At 41.2% G+C, this 16943-nt stretch overlaps 1 protein-coding gene across 3 annotated transcripts in view; it reads right to left on the bottom strand.

The window, feature by feature from the left end:
- Positions 1-16943, bottom strand: part of FAM194C (family with sequence similarity 149 member C) — a 71733-nt gene that overhangs the window by 19531 nt on the left and 35259 nt on the right. For all 3 annotated transcript variants that reach the window (XM_087866635.1, XM_087866637.1, XM_087866636.1), the window contains 3 exons: positions 16302-16433; positions 11880-11994; positions 10270-10522 (listed from right to left, as the gene is read on the bottom strand). In XM_087866635.1, coding sequence (XP_087722761.1) covers positions 10270-10522; positions 11880-11994; positions 16302-16433 — 500 coding nt within the window. The remainder of the gene's footprint in view (positions 1-10269; positions 10523-11879; positions 11995-16301; positions 16434-16943) is intronic.

The following is a 16943-nucleotide window of genomic DNA, read 5'->3' as shown; positions in this document are numbered from 1 at the left end:
ACATGGTTTCACAGGTGAATTCTACCAAACATTCAAAGAGTTAATACCTATTCTTGTCAAACTATTCCAAAAAATAGAAGAGGAAGGAAAGCTGTTCTGAATTTATTCTGAGGCCACCATAACCCTGATACCAAAGACACTACAAAAAAGAGAATTATAGGCCAGTATCTCTGATGAACATAGTTGCAAAATCCTCAGCAAAATATTAGCAAACCAAACCCAACAATACATTTAAAAAATCATTCACCACAATCAAGTGGGATTTATTGCTGGAATGCAAGGGTGGTTCAATATTCACAAATCAATCAACACGCTACATCACATCAGCAAGAGAAAGGATAAAAACCATATGATCTTTTCAATAGATACAGAAAATGCATTTGACAAAGCACAACATCCATTCATGATAAACATCCTCAACAAAGTAGGTTTAGAGGAACATACCTCAACATAACAAAGACCATATATGAAAAACCCACAGCAAACATCATACTCAATGGGAAAAACTGAGAGCTTTTCCCCTAAGCTCAGAAACAAGACAAGGATGTCCACTCTCACCACTTCTAGTCAATATAGTACTGGAAGTCCTAGCCATAGCAATCAGACAACAAAAAGAAAAGGCATCTAAATTGGTAAGGAAGAAGGAAAATTTCCACTATTTGCAGATGACATGATACTAGATATAGAAAACCCTAAAGACTCCATCAAAAAAACTACTAGAATTGAGGGGCGCCTGGGTGGCACAGCGGTTAAGCGTCTGCCTTCGGCTCAGGGCGTGATCCCGGCGTTGTGGGATCGAGCCCCACGTCAGGCTCCTCTGCTATGAGCCTGCTTCTTCCTCTCCCACTCCCCCTGCTTGTGTTCCCTCTCTCGCTGGCTGTCTCTATCTCTGTCGAATAAATAAATAAAATCTTTAAAAAAAAAAAACTACTAGAATTGATAAATGAATTCAGTAAGGTTGCAGGATACAAAATCAACATACAGAAATCCATTGCATTACTATGCACTAATAATGAAGTAGTAGAAAGAGGAATTAAGAAAACAGACACATGAAAAAATGTTCAAAATCATTAGCCATCAATTCAAATCAAAATTCAAATCAAAACCACACTGAGATACCACCTTACACCAGTTAGAATGGCAAAAATTGACAAGGAAAGAAACAACAAATGTTGGAGAGGATGTGGAGAAAGGGGATCCCTCTTACACTGTTGGTGGGAATGCAAGTTGGTACAGCCACTTTGGAAAACAGTGTGGAGGTCCCTTAAAAAGTTAAAAATTGAGCTACCCTATGATCCAGCAATTGCACTACTGGGTATTTACCCCAATGATACAGACATAGTAAAGAGAAGGGCTATATGCACCCCAATGTTCATAGCAGCATTGTCCACAATAAGTAAATCATGGAAGGAGCCAAGATGCCCTTCAACAGATGACTGGATTAAGAAGATGTGGTCCATATATACAATGGAATATTACTCAGCCATCAGAAAGAACGATTACCCAACATTTGTAGCAACATGGATGGGACTAGAGGAGATTTTGCTAAGTGAAATAAGCAGAGAAAGTCAATTATCATATGGTTTCACTCATTTGTGGAACATAAGGAAGAGCAGGGAGATCGGTAGGAGAAGGAAGGGAAGAATGAAGGGGGGTAAACAGAAGGGGGAATGAACCACAAGAGACTATGGACTCTGGGAAACAAACTGAGGGTTTCAGAGGAGAGGGGGGTGGGGGGATGGACTAGCCCAGTGATGGGTATTAAGGAGGGCACATATTGCATGGAGCACTGGGTGCTATACGCAAACAATGAATCATGGAACACTACATCAAAAACTAAGGATGTACTGTATGGTGACTAACATAACACAATCGAAAATTTAAATAAATAAATAAATAAATAAATAAATAAATAAATAAATAAATAAATAAGAAAGGAGAGTGTGAAATATAGGACAGCTTTATTCCTCAAGGCAAATTCTGATTCTGAAAGTGAAACCTGAGGATGACAGGCTGAGAAGGTGAGAAGAGTTCCTGATGTGTTCATGGGTTGTAGGGGGAAAATGGAAGTTCAGGGCCTGCCAAAGAAGATGTCCCTGATAAACAATCCTGGCTTTTATTTGAGGACCTGAAGAACTATACCTGAAGAGTAAAAGTGAAACAGAAATAGACAAGCCCTCACAAAGACTGAAACACAGCTTCAATTCTATCTGTGTGAGGGTGATCTGGTCCTAGCCAAGTTGACAGTTGAAAGCAAAAGTAAATCTTCTCTGAAGGAACATTACATTATCCAGAGCCTCAAATTCTCTCTATATTTTTTTTACATACAATATCTGGCATGCACAAAAAAATCAGATCTATAAAAGTCAAGGTTTGACTGAAAACTCTAAGAAACAAATCCATAGGGACAGAGACATTGCAGATATCTGACATAGATGTTAAAGCAGCCCATGATTAATATGTGTAAGAAAATAGGAGACAAGATGAAGAATTTCATCAGAGATTAAAACTCTAAAAGAATTAATTGGAAATTCTAGAACTTGAAAATACAATAAATGAAATCAAGAATTCAAGAGATAAGTTTTATCAGCAGTTTAGATACATTTAAAAGAGAATTATTAAAGTGGAAGATAGGTCAGTAGAAAATACCTAGACTAAAGTACAGAAGGAGGAAAAGGATTTAAAATATAGAATAGGAAAAAAATGCATGGAACTCAGTGAAAAGGTGTAACATGAATATACTTGGAGTCCCAGGCTGAGAGGAGAGGGAAAGGAAGAAAAAGAGGGAGGAAGAAGGAAGGGAGAGAGGGATGAAAGGAAATGAAAAGGAAAATGAAATATGACTGAGAATTTTCCAAAACTGTTGAAAACCACAGATCAAGCAGCACTACAAACAAGATGAATGCAATAAAAATCACATCTTGGCACATCATGGAAAAGCTGCTAACTAAAGAAAAGCCACTAACAAAAGGTGGAGAGAAAAAAAAAATTCAGAGAAAAAAGACACATGACCTTCAACAATGAGCAACAATAAGACTGGGAGCTGACTCCCTAATAGAAACGCAGAAGTCATAGAAGTCAGAAAACCACAGTGAGGCATCTTTAAAATGCTAACAGAAAATAATTGCCAATCACAAGAATACCATTCAAAACTGAAAGTGAAATAAAGACATATTAAAAAAAAAAGTAAGAGCAGACATACTAAAGGAATACTAAAGACAGTTCTTTGGGCAGAAGGAAAATAATCCTAAATGAATACTTGGAGGAAAAAAGAAAAAAAGGCACAAAAAAATGTAAAAGGAGGTATCACTATATATTCTATAGTCATTTAAAATACCACAAGAGGATATTTTGAAAAACTTTATTTCAACATATCTAAACATTTAGATGAAATGGGTAAATTTCTAGGAAAATCTAACTTACCAAAATAAACACACACAAAAATAGAAAATCTGAATTCTCTTATATCTATTAAAAATAAGTTTTAATTAAAACGTCCACTGAAAGAAAATTCCATGGCAGGTGGCTTTACTGGGTAAACTCTATTAAATATTTAAGGAAGAAATTACTCACTTATACAAATAGCAGCTAATAGAAAAATAAGAAATTCTTCCTAGATTGTTTTTTTTAAAGATTTTATTTATTTATTTATTTATTTATTTATTTATTTATTTATTTTAGAGAGAGAGAGAGAGCATGGGTGGATGTGAGCAGAGTGAGGGGGAAAGAGGGAGGGAGAAGGACAAGCAAACTCCACACTGAGAGTGGAGCCTGATGTGGGGCTCACTCTCATGGCCCTGAGATCATGACCTGAGCTGATATCAAGAGTTGGACACTTAACCAACTGAGCCATTCAGGTGCTCCCTTCCCAGATTGTTTTAAGAGGTCGGCCTGACCAGAACATCACAAGAAAGGAGTAATTATTGGCCAATCTCTCTCATAAACACAAGTACCAAAATCTTAGATAAAATACTAGCAAACCAAATCTAGCAATACATAAAAAGGGGATATATCAAAACCAAGTTAGATTTATGTTGGGACTACAAAATTGGTTGAATATTTGGAATGCAATCAATAAAACTGACTACAATAATAGAATAAAGGGAAAGAGCTCATGTTCATTTAACAGATGCAGAAAAGGTATCTGATAAAATTTAATATTGATTCATGATAAAAATTCTCAGCACTGCACTACTATAGCAATGGCAGCAATGGGATGGGCACAGTATACATGGAGGAAAAACAATTTAAATGATTGTGGATTTCTCATCATAAACTATGGAGATTATGAAACAGTAGAACATCTTTAAGGTACCGAAAGAAGAAAATTATAAATATTTGAGTAAATAGAATACTGTTGAATCAGAATTTTATATCTGGAGAAAATATTCTTCAGGAATTAAGGCAAAATGAGGACATGATCAAGTGAAGGAAAATTAAAAAAGAATAATCACCAACAGATCTGCTCTAAAAGAAATGCTAGAAGAAATTCGTCAGGCTGAAAGGTAATGATCTCAGAGGGAAACTCAGAACTTCATAAATTAAAGAGGGTCAACAGAAATTATAAATATCTGAGTAAATATAATAAACTATTTTTCTTAAGTTCTTTGAAATTCATGACTGTTGAAAGCAAAGATTATAACATTATTAAGGGGTTTCAATATATGTAGATGTAATACATTTGACAACCATACTATAATGGGGGGAGAAGAGACATAATATATGGTTGTAAGATTACTACATTTCCTTTAAAGTGGCAATATTAAACCTAAATAGGCTGTTTAAGGTAAGGCATATAGAATGTAAATCCTAAAGCAAATACTAAAAGAAAAATTAAAAACAAAAAGATATACTAAAAAGCCAACAGACAAATTAAAATGGAACACTAAAAATATTCAAGCAATTCAAAAGAAGACAGGAGAGAAGAGAGGAATAAAAACAAAACAAAACAGGGGCGCCTGGGTGGCTCAGTTGTTAAGTGTCTGCCTTTGGCTCAGGGTGTGATCCCAGGGTCCTGGGATCAAGCCCTGCATCGGGCTCCCTGCTCCACTGGGAGCCTGCTTCTTCCTCTCCCACTCCCCCTGCTTGTGTTCCCTCTCTCACTGGCTTTCTCTCTCTCTGTCAAATAGAGCTAACTATATCAATAATTATATTAAATGTAATTGGTCTAAATACACCAATTAAAAGTGTCATATTGGATAAAAATATAAGACCTAACTATATGCTATTTACAAGAAACGTACTTTAAATATAATGATACAGGGCGCCTGGGTAGCGCAGTCGTTAAAGCGTCTGCCTTCAGCTCAGGGCGTGATCCCGACGTTCCGGGATCGAGTCCCACATCGGGCTCCTCTGCTGGGAGCCTGCTTCTTCCTCTCTCACTCACTTGCTGTGTTCCCTCTCTCGCTGGCTGTCTCTCTGTCACATAAATAAATAAAATCTTTAAAAAAAAAAATAAATAAATATAATGATACAGATAGATTAAAAGTAACAGAATGGAAAAGCTATGCCAAGCAAATACTAATCAAAAGAAATCTGAAGTGAGTATATTATTATTATACAGAGTGGACGTCAGAACAAGAAAAATTACCAGGTATCAAGAGGACATTACATAATGATAAAAGAGGCAAATGTGTTATACCTAACAGCATAGCTCCAAGATTTATGAAGCAAAAATATGATAAAATCTGAAGATATTGAAGACATGTATCGAAACACCTCAAAAATGTTATAACTTCTGCTTTCAACAGTCATACATATTTTAAGAAACTTAGGTAAAATAAACAAATCCACGATCATACTTGGAGACATCAACACTCTATTCTCAGTAACCAACAGAACGAGAAGACAGAAAATCAGCAAGAATACAGATGAACTAAACAACACTATCACTGGACCTCACTGACACTTGTCAATGATCCCCTATTGAAAGGTTTGCTGAAGACTCCACCCATCAAGACCAGAATACAATTCTTTTCAAGTGCACATGTAGCATTTACCAAGAGAGACCACATTCTGAGGTCATAAAACAAACCTTAACAAATTTAGAAGAACAGAAATCATACGAAATATGTTCTCAGACTATATCAGAAATAAACTAAAAATCAATAACAAAAATATATCTAGAAAATCCTCAAACATTTGGAAATTAGAAATTGGATTTCTAAATTACTCATGGGCCAAAGATGAACTTACAGGGAAATTAGGAAATATTTTAAGTGGAATAAAAATTAAAATCCATCATTTCAAAATTTACAGAATGCAGGCAAAATATGCTTAGAAGGAAGTCTGCAGAATGAAATACATATTAGAAAATAAGGCCTCACTAATAACCCAAGCTTACAATCTAGAAACTAGTAAAAAGCAGTTTATACACAAAACAAGGAAAAGGAAAATAAAAATGAATGGCAGAAAAAAATGGAATTGAAAACAGAATAACAATAGAGAAAAATCAATGAAACCAAAAGCTAACTCTTTGGGAAGATTAATAAAACTGATGAAACTATAGCCAGACTGACCAACATAAAAGAGAAGACCCAAATTACCACCAGACATAAAAGAGGGGCTATCACATATCATTTCACTACAATAAACCTCATCCATTCATGCGACTGTATGCTGAATCCCATGAGTTCTGGTAAATCTCTGAATGTGGGGATAGTGTGGGGCCCTCTGAAAGAGACTACTACTCAGCAATAAAAATAAATGAACTGTTGATACGTGCCACAACATGGATAAAACTTGCATCCATTATGCTAAGTGAAAGAAGCCTGACTCAAAAGCCTATATAGTATAATTCCATTTATATGACATTTTAAAAAACGCAACACTATAGCTCCAAAGAATGGACCAGCAGTTGCTAGAGATTAAGGGTGAGTGAAGAGTTTGACTACAGAGGGGCCACATGAAGAAATTTGGGGAGGAAGAGTGGGAGGTGATAAAACCGTTCTGTGTCTTTGCTATGCTGGTGGTTACACAACTCTATGCGTTTACCGAAACTCATAGACTTTTACACCAAAAAGAGTAAAGTTTACGGCAAGTAAATTAAAAATAAATTCAAATTGAGATATAATCAACTGCCTTTCTAAAACCAGCAACAAATCAAAAAATTAAATTAAAAACATTATTTATAGGGGTGTCTGGGAGGCTCAGTCGGTGAGTATCCAACTCTTGATTTCGGCTCAGGTCATGATCTTGGGGTCCTGGGATTGAGCCCTGCACCAGGTTCCACGCTTGGCGGGGAATCTGCTTGAGGATTTCTGTCCCTCTTCCTCTGTCCCTCCCCTGGCTCGTGCTCTCTTCCTCTCTCTCAAAATAGATAAATAAATCTTTAAAAATTAAAAAATACCATAACTTATAATAGCAACAAAAATTATTAAATACCCTAAAATAAACCTAATGAAAGACACATAAGACCTCTATGTTGAAAACTACAAACTATAGAGAGATTAGAGAAGACAATAAATAAACAAAAAGATAAACCACGTTCATGGATTGAAATATTCCAATATTATAAGACATTAACAATCCAGTTGAAATCCCAAGATATATTTTTTAAACTGACAAGGTGATTCTAAAATTATATGGAAATGTAAAGGGCAAAAAAACAGCAAAAAGATTTAGAACAACAATGTTTGAGTAGTCTGCTATATATCAATACTTATTATAAAGCTATAATAATTAATTGGATAGTTTGGTATTGGTAAAAGACTGGACAAATAGGAAACAAAACAGGAATCCAGAAAATGTCCCCTGATTAATACACATAGAGCCCCTTAACTTGTGACAGAGCTTGCACCAAAGAGTCATGGGGAAGTTACAATCTTTTATATATATTGGAATACTTGTATATTTTATATATATGGAAAAAAATTAAAACTTGGTTCCTATTTCACATCGCCACAGAAATTTCCAGGTGGAGGAAAAATATAATGTAAAAGTTAAAATTAAAAAGTTACTAGATGGGGCGCCTGGGTGGCACAGCGGTTAAGCGTCTGCCTTCGGCTCAGGGCGTGATCCCGGCGTTCCGGGATCGAGCCCCACATCAGGCTCCTCCACTATGAGCCTGCTTCTTCCTCTCCCATTCCCCCTGCTTGTGTTCCCTCTCTCGCTGGCTGTCTCTATCTCTGTCGAATAAATAAATAAAATCTTTAAAAAAAAAAAAAATAAAAAAAAAATAAAAATAAAAAGTTACTAGAAAAGTTACTTTGTTGAATATTGTCATCTTCTCTGAACAGGGAAAGTTCCTGAATAGGATATAAAAAGCTAATTATAAAGAAAAATATTGAAAATTGGATGTTAAATTTGCCAGCTTCTGTTCCTCAATAGGCATCCTTATCAGAGTAAGTGTAAGATCATTTGCAACATGTAAAACTGAGAAAAGTCTTGTACCCACAACATACAAAGAACTCCAAAATATAAATCAAAAAAAGGCAAATGACCAGTAGAAAAATGGATGAAAGAGCTAAACAGGCCCTTTACAAAAGAGAATATCCAAAATGGTCAAAAAGTGACCGAAGAGGTACTCAACCTCTACAGTCACCAGGGAAATACAAATGAAAACCGTTATCATCATTACAGAATGGCTATAATTGAAATCATTGGCAATTTCAAGCATTAGTGAGGATGTGGAGTAACCGAAGGTCTCACTGCCGCTGGCGGGAGCAGAACTTGATACCAGCACTCCAGAAAATGGCCAGTCCCTACTACGAGTGAGACATATACCTACTCAGCACAGCCATCTCACCCCCAGGCGTATGCCAACCATCAACAAGGACATGTGCTCACGCCAGCACAGTTGGTCATTAACCACAACTGTAAACAACCCAAATACCCACTAACATCAGAATGCATAATTCATAGTGTACTCAAATAATAGATTACCATTCAGCAATGAGAATGAGCAAACTACTGCGACACAGAACTCATGATTATAGTGTTGAGCAAAAGAGCCTAGATGTCAAAGAATACATCCTGAATAGCTCCATTGCAATAACGTTAAAAAAAAAAACCTTCTAATGTATGAAGTTAGAACTCTTCCCTTTGAGGAGGAAGGCCTGGGAGGGCAAGGACAAGAGGGCACTTCTAAGGAGCTGGTAATACTCTATTCCTTGGTTTGGTTATAAGGTGTGCTCACTTTGCGATATGCATTGAGCTATACACTTAGGATTTGTTCATTTTTCTATATTTTTATATAGAAATATTATACTAATATTATATTAAAATACTTTAATGAGCCCCTCAAAATGCTTTTCCCCTAAGCATTTTAATATTATATTACAATTTATGTAATTAATATGATATAAAATTAAAATAGAAAAACATAAAAGATACGTATTTTTTTTTTTAAGTTAAAAAACCCCATGAATCTGATGATATCACTTCCTGTCTTAAAGTGACGGGATGGCTTCCTACAGCACTAACAAGGCCACCTGATCTGGCTCCTGCCTACCTCTCTGTGCTCAATGCACAGCCATGTGCCCTCTTCATCACCATGCTCGGCACTGGTCTTGCTTTCCCTCACACATACCGGCATGGTGGGATGTTCTTGTCGCAGGTCTCTGCTTGCTCTACCCTCTGCTGCTGTTCCTTCCCCGTCCTTCTCTGTGGCTGCCTATTTCTCATCTCTCATCCTGGATCCCCGTTTAAATATCACCTCCCCAGAAGTGCCTTCCCTGACCGGCTATCTCATTTAACACTACCCACCCCACTTCCCAGCCACTCTCTACCCCCTGGCGTTAGTCAACATTTTCTACACAGGGCCAGATAGTAAATATTCTAGTTTTTGCAGACCGGATGGTCTCAGTCATAATTACTCAACATTTTGTCTTGGCAGGAAAGCAGCTATGGACAACATGTAAATGAGTGGGTGTGGCTGTTCCAATAAAACGTGACATTTGAATTTTATATCATTGCACATGTCATAAAATATTCTTCTTTTGATCTTTTCCCCCCCAAGCATTTCAAAAGGTAAAAACTCTTCTTCCTTAGCTCACTCATCAAAAGGCAGGCAGTGGGGCCAGATTTGGTGAATGGCCCCAGTTTGCCAACTTCTGCTCTAACCCGTGACCCTGATTTACTTTCTTCCTAGACCTTATCACTACCGAAAATGACGTCATTCCTTCATGTGTTTATTGTCTTTCTTCTCCTGCCCCTAACGTTTCAGCTCTAAGAGGAAGGGCCTCATCTGTTCTGTTCTCCGCCGTGAGCCTGAGGCCCATCGCTGTGTCTGACACAGGGAGGCCAGAAGAAACGAAGGCCCAAGCCCACCTGGGTGCAACCATGGCTTTGGCTTGGATCTTGATGCTCTTCTTCCGAGTGGGGCTTACAGAAGCAGACACATGCTCTTCCTTTGAAGACTCTCCAATTGAGGATTCAGGTCGGGCTGACTGAGATCGTAGTAAAAGGGCTTCTCCTGAGTATAAACTTGGCTTGGTGCTCCGCTCGAAATAGGGACTCGATTTTACCTTGGCTCGACTGATTTCCGCCTCTTCCTTAACCGGGTATTCTATGGTAAACAGGCCTGTTAACAGAAGACACAGCTGTCACTCGCCCTCGTGGCCCAGCCTTCCCTGCCCTGTTGTGGGGCTGTGCATATCAGCAGCCCTTCAGTTCATCCTCCATGCCACTCCTCCACTCTTGCACATCCTCCTGCCAGGCTGTCTCCCCTCTGCTGTCCAGCGCAGAGCTCCAACACTAGTACAATTAGTGGATCGGCAAATGCTGGCTGAATGTAAGAACAAATCAATCTCATTTCTATTCATTCGTCAAAACCCAGCTGAGATGCCTCTTCCTCCAAGAAGCCTGTGTTTCATTGAGCTCTGTATCCTCCATTGCTCTCATAGAGGCTGGGTACACAACGCAGCCATATTGTTCTCTTCCCTGAGAATGCTGGTCCATATATTTCTGGATTTAAGTAATTTCCATCTACTTTCTTTGTTGTGCTTATTTGTATTCTTGTTTTAGTTTCCCTACTAGACTTGAAAACTTCTAAGGCCCGGGACCTTCATTCCTTCATTCACCTACCAAACATTTCTTGGATGCTGGGAATATACAGATGACCCAAACAGGGTTCCCCGCCTCTGAGAACTCCAAGCTGGGGTATGGAGCCGGGGGGTGGGCAAACAAAGAAATAGTCACTATGCTAGGTAGTAAGATTTATAATTAGAGTACATTTTGTATGTGTTGTGGGAACCCAGAGGAGTATGAGACTCATTCTGCTGGGGAAATCAGGGAAGGCTTTCTGGAGGAGGGATACAGCTGAACTGAGTATTTAGGGATGAGGAGAAACTCCTTGGAGCACAGCCCCCCAGTAACCAGCCAGGGGTGGCACAGAATGGAAGTCACTGTTCCTTTGTCCCCAGGCCCATCAGCAGGAAAGCCTAGATGTGGGAGGGGTCCTGAGGTCACCATGCTGGCCCTGGGGGAGCCCTGTGGCCTAACAGGGACAGCCTGGTGAGCTGGCTGCTTTCTTCTCTTCTATTGAGATTGTCCGCAAGGAGAGGAACAGGGTCTACAAACGGATGATGGACAATATGGGAGACAGAGCTGAAAGGTGAACCAGATGGAGGAGTGAGTCAGAAAGAGTTACAGAACGATGGGACGCTCAGGAAAATAAAACCACCACAGGAGACACTGAGGACACGCGGGACGGCGCTCAGAAACTGAAGGTGGTGAAGGCCGCCATTACTCGTGACATGGCCCTGAGCAAGTACCTTTGCTTCAGCGGCCCAAGCCTCGTCACCCCATATACCAACGAGGAAGTCACCCTGCCCGCCCGCCTCCCTGGGTGGTAAAAAGCTGTCCTCAGAGATGCCTTGCAGGTGATCCAAGACTTAGGAAGTTATCAGCTAGGCATCCCCCACCTTTCTGCCCCTTACCTGCTGCCAGCAAGACAGAATTCATAAACTGTGACACTGTCTTTTGAAACCGCTTCTTGATCTCTGCCAGAGCTCGGTTCATCTTAAATATTTTGTCGTCCATGCGGGTTAGCAGCTGGGGAAAGGGCAAGGAGGAGAGAGCATTGTTGCCTCCCTGCCAGGAGCCATTAGCCCAGCCCACCAACGACTAGGCCTTGCTCTGGTTTGGGGGAGGTGCCGTCACCTCTGCTGGGACACACCTCTGTCCCCCCTCTGCTCAGTGAATTCCTGCACATCCGTCCAACTTCTGTGGAAGTGAAGCCTCAGGTAGAGAGAATGGGATGGATAGCGGACAGATTTTCTAAAGAATGACGGTCACTCTACGTGTCCTTATCTACCCTGCAGGCAGGGCTTCTGTAAGGGATGCCCCCAAATAATAGCAAAGCCTCAACCATCCTTCTGGGTTTGGCCCTAGCTGCTGATTCTAGGCTAATTTTATTTATTTATTTGTAATTTATACCCAGCCTGCTTCCAAAAAGGATTTGAGGTGGCGCTCTGGCCCAATAAAGCATTTAAATTGAGGTGTTGTCTCAGTTTCAAAGTGCTGCTTTGATAGAAATATTTAGTGAGGAGCCTGGCTGCAGGGCCATAAAAGCTGGGACTGCTGTTCTGCCTGTCACTCTGATAGGTGGCTCCTTCCAAGGTGATGCGTGTCTGGGGAAGCCATTTAACAAGCTTCTCAGTGATGGGAACTTAGCGGAGGAGGCCACCCTACCTCCCACCCTCAGCTTTTCTAGACTGCCATGGATTTTGCTGATGACAGATAACCAACCCCAAACACACAGACATAGGAAGAAGTTGAACGGACTTTAAAAGTCCCAAGTGGGAGAGTGTGGAAGCTGGGAAGGCCCTTACATATCACTATACAGATGGGGACACTGAGGCCCAGAAATGGAAGGGACAAGCCCAAGGCTCCATGGCCTCTTCCTTTTTTTTTTTTTTTTTAAGTTTTTATTTATTTATTTGACAGAGAGAGAGACAGCCAACGAGAGAGGGAACACAAGCAGGGGGAGTGGGAGAGGAAGAAGCAGGCTCTCAGCGAAGGAGCCTGATGTGGGGCTCGATCCCAGAATGCTGGGATCACGCCCTGAGCCGAAGGCAGACACTTAACGACTGAGCCAGCCAGGCGCCCCTCCATGGCCTCTTCCTAACCTAGGCTAGCCTGCACAATCAGCAAGTTTTCTCAGGGGCCCCTTGCAGCTCTGACAGTCCAAGAATCGAACATAAGCCAATTTTCTGGGCATTATCCGTATTTCGTGTAAAAGTATTCCAAGATGCTTAACCTGGCAACTAAACACAACATTTGGAAATTGTGTTCCCTACAATAAATCCGTTATTTCCTCATTTGCTGCTGTTTATCTAGTCTGAAATTTGTACTCCATATTAAACAGAAGGGGTTTCGACCTTGCTGCTTCTATGGCAAGTCAGTCTTCTGGGTCAACATCAATGACTACTGACTAGAATCCAGCACTGTTTCCAGAAGCTGTTTTAATGTACTGGTCTGCTTAGCCCTATGCTAAACGTCCCCAAGACAGTTATACTTTTTGAGTTATGATGTCCCTTTAAATAACTTTCCAGCTTTCCACCACATTGTCGAACTGCCTCCATGAGCTTCCCTGATGAAGACGCCACCTTCTAGACCTGCACGGTCCACTGGAACTAAAATGCAAGCTACATATGTGGTTGTAAATGTTCCTGTAGCCACATAAAAAAGCTCTTAAAGGTGAAGTTAATTCTAGCCACATATTTATCTAACCCAATATATCAAAAAAAATGTTTAGTTTAACATGGAATCAAACAATTCATGAGAAATTTTACATTTTCTTTTCATGTTATGTTTTTGAAATGCAATGTGTATTTTCTCTTATGGCTGATCTCCATGTGGACTTGTCACATCGCAAGCGCTCAGTAGCCACTTGTGACTTGTGGCTACCATATTGGACAGCACAGCTCTGGACTTCCAGTTCTCGCTTCTAAGATTGCATTCAGGTAAGATAAAATAAAACTTGAATTATTATGGGCTTTCCTAGGCCCAGAGGGCATGTTTGGTACATGGACAGAGTGACCTCTCTTGGCTCTTCACGGGGGTCTTTAATTGCTTGCATCCTGGTTCTTAGCTGTGATCCAGACTCCAGTGATTACCAGACAAGAGGTTGTTAGGAAAACAAAGCATTGCTACCATTTTATGGGCAAGAACAATTCTCTAGTATCTATTGCCTTTGCTAAGAAAAGTAAGCTCACATTTTTAAAACACAGCCTAAAAAGGTTTTTAAGAAATATAGACATAGGACCTCATACACCATGTGTGCTTAGTCATGTAACAGCAATTCTTAGAGTAATAGCATGGAACCAAATGGGCAGGGTGGGCCCATCAATAAGCATGATCATCTTAGCCTAAATGGAGTCGAAACCTGGGGTTCTTTTGCTCTCTGAAGTAATCAGTGCATCCTGAAGTCACGGGCATCTGAGTTTCCTGGGTGCTCCTATGGGGCCCCTTTAACGAATACTCTCGCCTGGTACCCCAGCAGCTCCCATGGTGCCCCTTTCCCTGGCACACTGCACCAGTCCAGCTGGATTACAACTGGTGTTGATGCTTTCGCCCCCTTCCATTAGACAGAAGGTTATCTTAGAGAATTTCTTCCATTTCTACATCCCCAGCAGCCAAGTTGGCACACTAATGCCAATAAATGTTAATTGAATTACTTAATGAATTAATGAAGTTGAAATGCTGCTTAAATGAAAAGGTGGTGGGAAAACAGGTGCAATGCTCTCCTCCAAGAGAAACACAGGTGTTCTCTGTGTCTTGTTCATATAGCACGGGTCCCTAACAAATGCCCACCTCCACGTCCCCATGTAAAGTGAGAACGTTGGGCTGGCTGCTCCTAATGGGCTCTGTCAGCTCTGTGAGTCTATGAGCCTATGGCATGTTGGTGGCAAATGCCCCTGCAGCACAAGAGCCTTGCTCAACCCCAGACAGGAACGTGGGGAGGGTGAACTGCCCTCTGGGTGATCATTTAAGCGAGCATCCAAACCAGGACACTTTTAAGAGTGAAAGAGGATGCTATTAATAATTCCTCCAGGCTGGCAGGTATAAACCGGGACTGGTCCCGCAGAAACTAGGAGGTGTGGTCCTTCTGTTGCTGTTCCAAGGAGGCTTCCCCAGTGAATTAATCTTAGCAAAGCACCCTGTTTGTAATGTAAGTGACCTGCTCCATCAATGAACCCTTGGTTACCCCTGTCTCACAGTGTATATCAAGTGTTCTCAAATAGACCAGAAACCCCTCAGGGATTGGGGACTGTGTGCCCTCCATCCTCTCCATCTCTCTCCACGATGTTGACTTGGGATCAGGCACATAGTAGGATCTATAAAGACCCAGGGAATAGAAGACCTGGGCTTCCAGTCTCCACTGTTTTCTTACCCATCCAACAAACATTTAGTAAGTACTTAATTTGAAGCGGTCCTGTGCTGGAGCCCTGGGGAAACAGACATTGGTAGGAATCACAGGGAATTCTCAATCTGGTAGAGAAGATAGGTTTATAAAAAAAAAGGAGTGCTAGAATAGAGCTGAGTCATGGCAGGGAGGGCTGAGCAGAGGGAGAGGTGGACTCTCCTTGGGATGGGAAAGGGGGTGGTGGAGAGAGACATCAACACACATTGGTAGTTATTCTTTCCAATATCATCTCTCCCTCTTCTGGTAACAGCACCATGATATTTCTGCCTCATCCTTCACCCAGGTGGCATACCTGGGGCTGATCATGCCCTTTGGCTCTCAGGACGGACATGATACCCGAGCCTGGCCTGTGAGAGCAACGTGTGGTCCTGGCCTTGGGGGCCCCTTCGGACGGAGGTAGCAGTGTTGGTATTGGCACTTCTACTTGAGCGCTTAGGAAAGAGAAGCCCCTCTTCTCCTAGGAAGAGAAAAGCTGGTGGAATAATGAGCCCAGAGATGCTCATGACCATCTTGTCACCATAAGGAGAGAAACTCCTGGAGAATGAAGCCAACAAAGAGGAAAGTGGAGCCAAGAGATGGGAAAATCTGATGGAATCATCTGAGGGTCTGGATCCAGCCATGCCTAAAGCTGCCTCCTGATAGACTTTTCAGTTTTACTGAGCCAATATCGTTTCTCTCCACGCTTAGCTAACCTGCTTTGGATACTATCACAGCTGTAAGACTCCTAACAGATAAAAGTTTCGCAGACAAGCTGGTGCTAACATCAGACAGTGATGATGAATAAGAGTCCATTAGTCAGAGAAAGAGGTAGGGCCCTGCATGGGGCAGGGGGTAGGGGGATAGGAGGAGCACAGGCATTGAGATATGGACTGGCAACCCACAATGAGACACCCTGGGGTCAGGCGTGGGAACCTGGTCTGCTTTGGCTTACCCGTTTATCATGTGCTACCCCGTGGGGACAGTTGTTGGCTGATACAGAGAGTGTTATTGTTTCATTCAGGGAGGTGAAGGAGACCATGATGGAGTCCTGGCTCAGCACCGTCAGCTTCATTTGCTCATTCACCTGCAGATGAAGAAACAATACTTAGAGAATCTCTGCTTCTATTATCCACCCTTCCTCCCACCCCTCCACAAGGCACAAAACTCCTCTTGGCTTGGGGCCGAGAAAGCTGTAATATCCTTCCAGTTCTTATGTTGGAATTTAGCTTTCATGGAGAAGAAAGAATTCCAGTCTTTCTCTGGGGGACTGGCAGAAAAACTAACTGATGTCTTTCTATCCCTGCCCCTTCCCTTTCTAGCCCAAGCTTAGACCCAACTGTGAAAGAGACATCGAGTCTGGAGGCACACCGACTTTGGTTCTAGTAGAGCTGGATGGAGATGCAGCTTGGGTCATAAGCCTACACTGTCTATGAATCAGACATGCCCACCCAGGCACCAGGTCTGACTATGAGCCTTCGTCTAGAGATGCAGAGCCGCCTGGGGAAGCTGACAACGCAGGAGACACCAGTACGTGCTCCTCTGTGGGTGAGTAGGCAGATGACAAAAGGGAACCCAGAAGGGGCTGAGCCACACA

The sequence above is a fragment of the Ursus americanus genome, chromosome 14 (genome assembly GCF_024610735.1).
Source record: "Ursus americanus isolate L20-20 chromosome 14, mUrsAme1.1.p, whole genome shotgun sequence".
In the NCBI taxonomy this organism is placed as follows: Eukaryota; Metazoa; Chordata; class Mammalia; order Carnivora; family Ursidae; genus Ursus; species Ursus americanus.
Note: the sequence above shows the minus strand (reverse complement) of the source record. Positions and strands in the feature narration are given on the sequence as shown.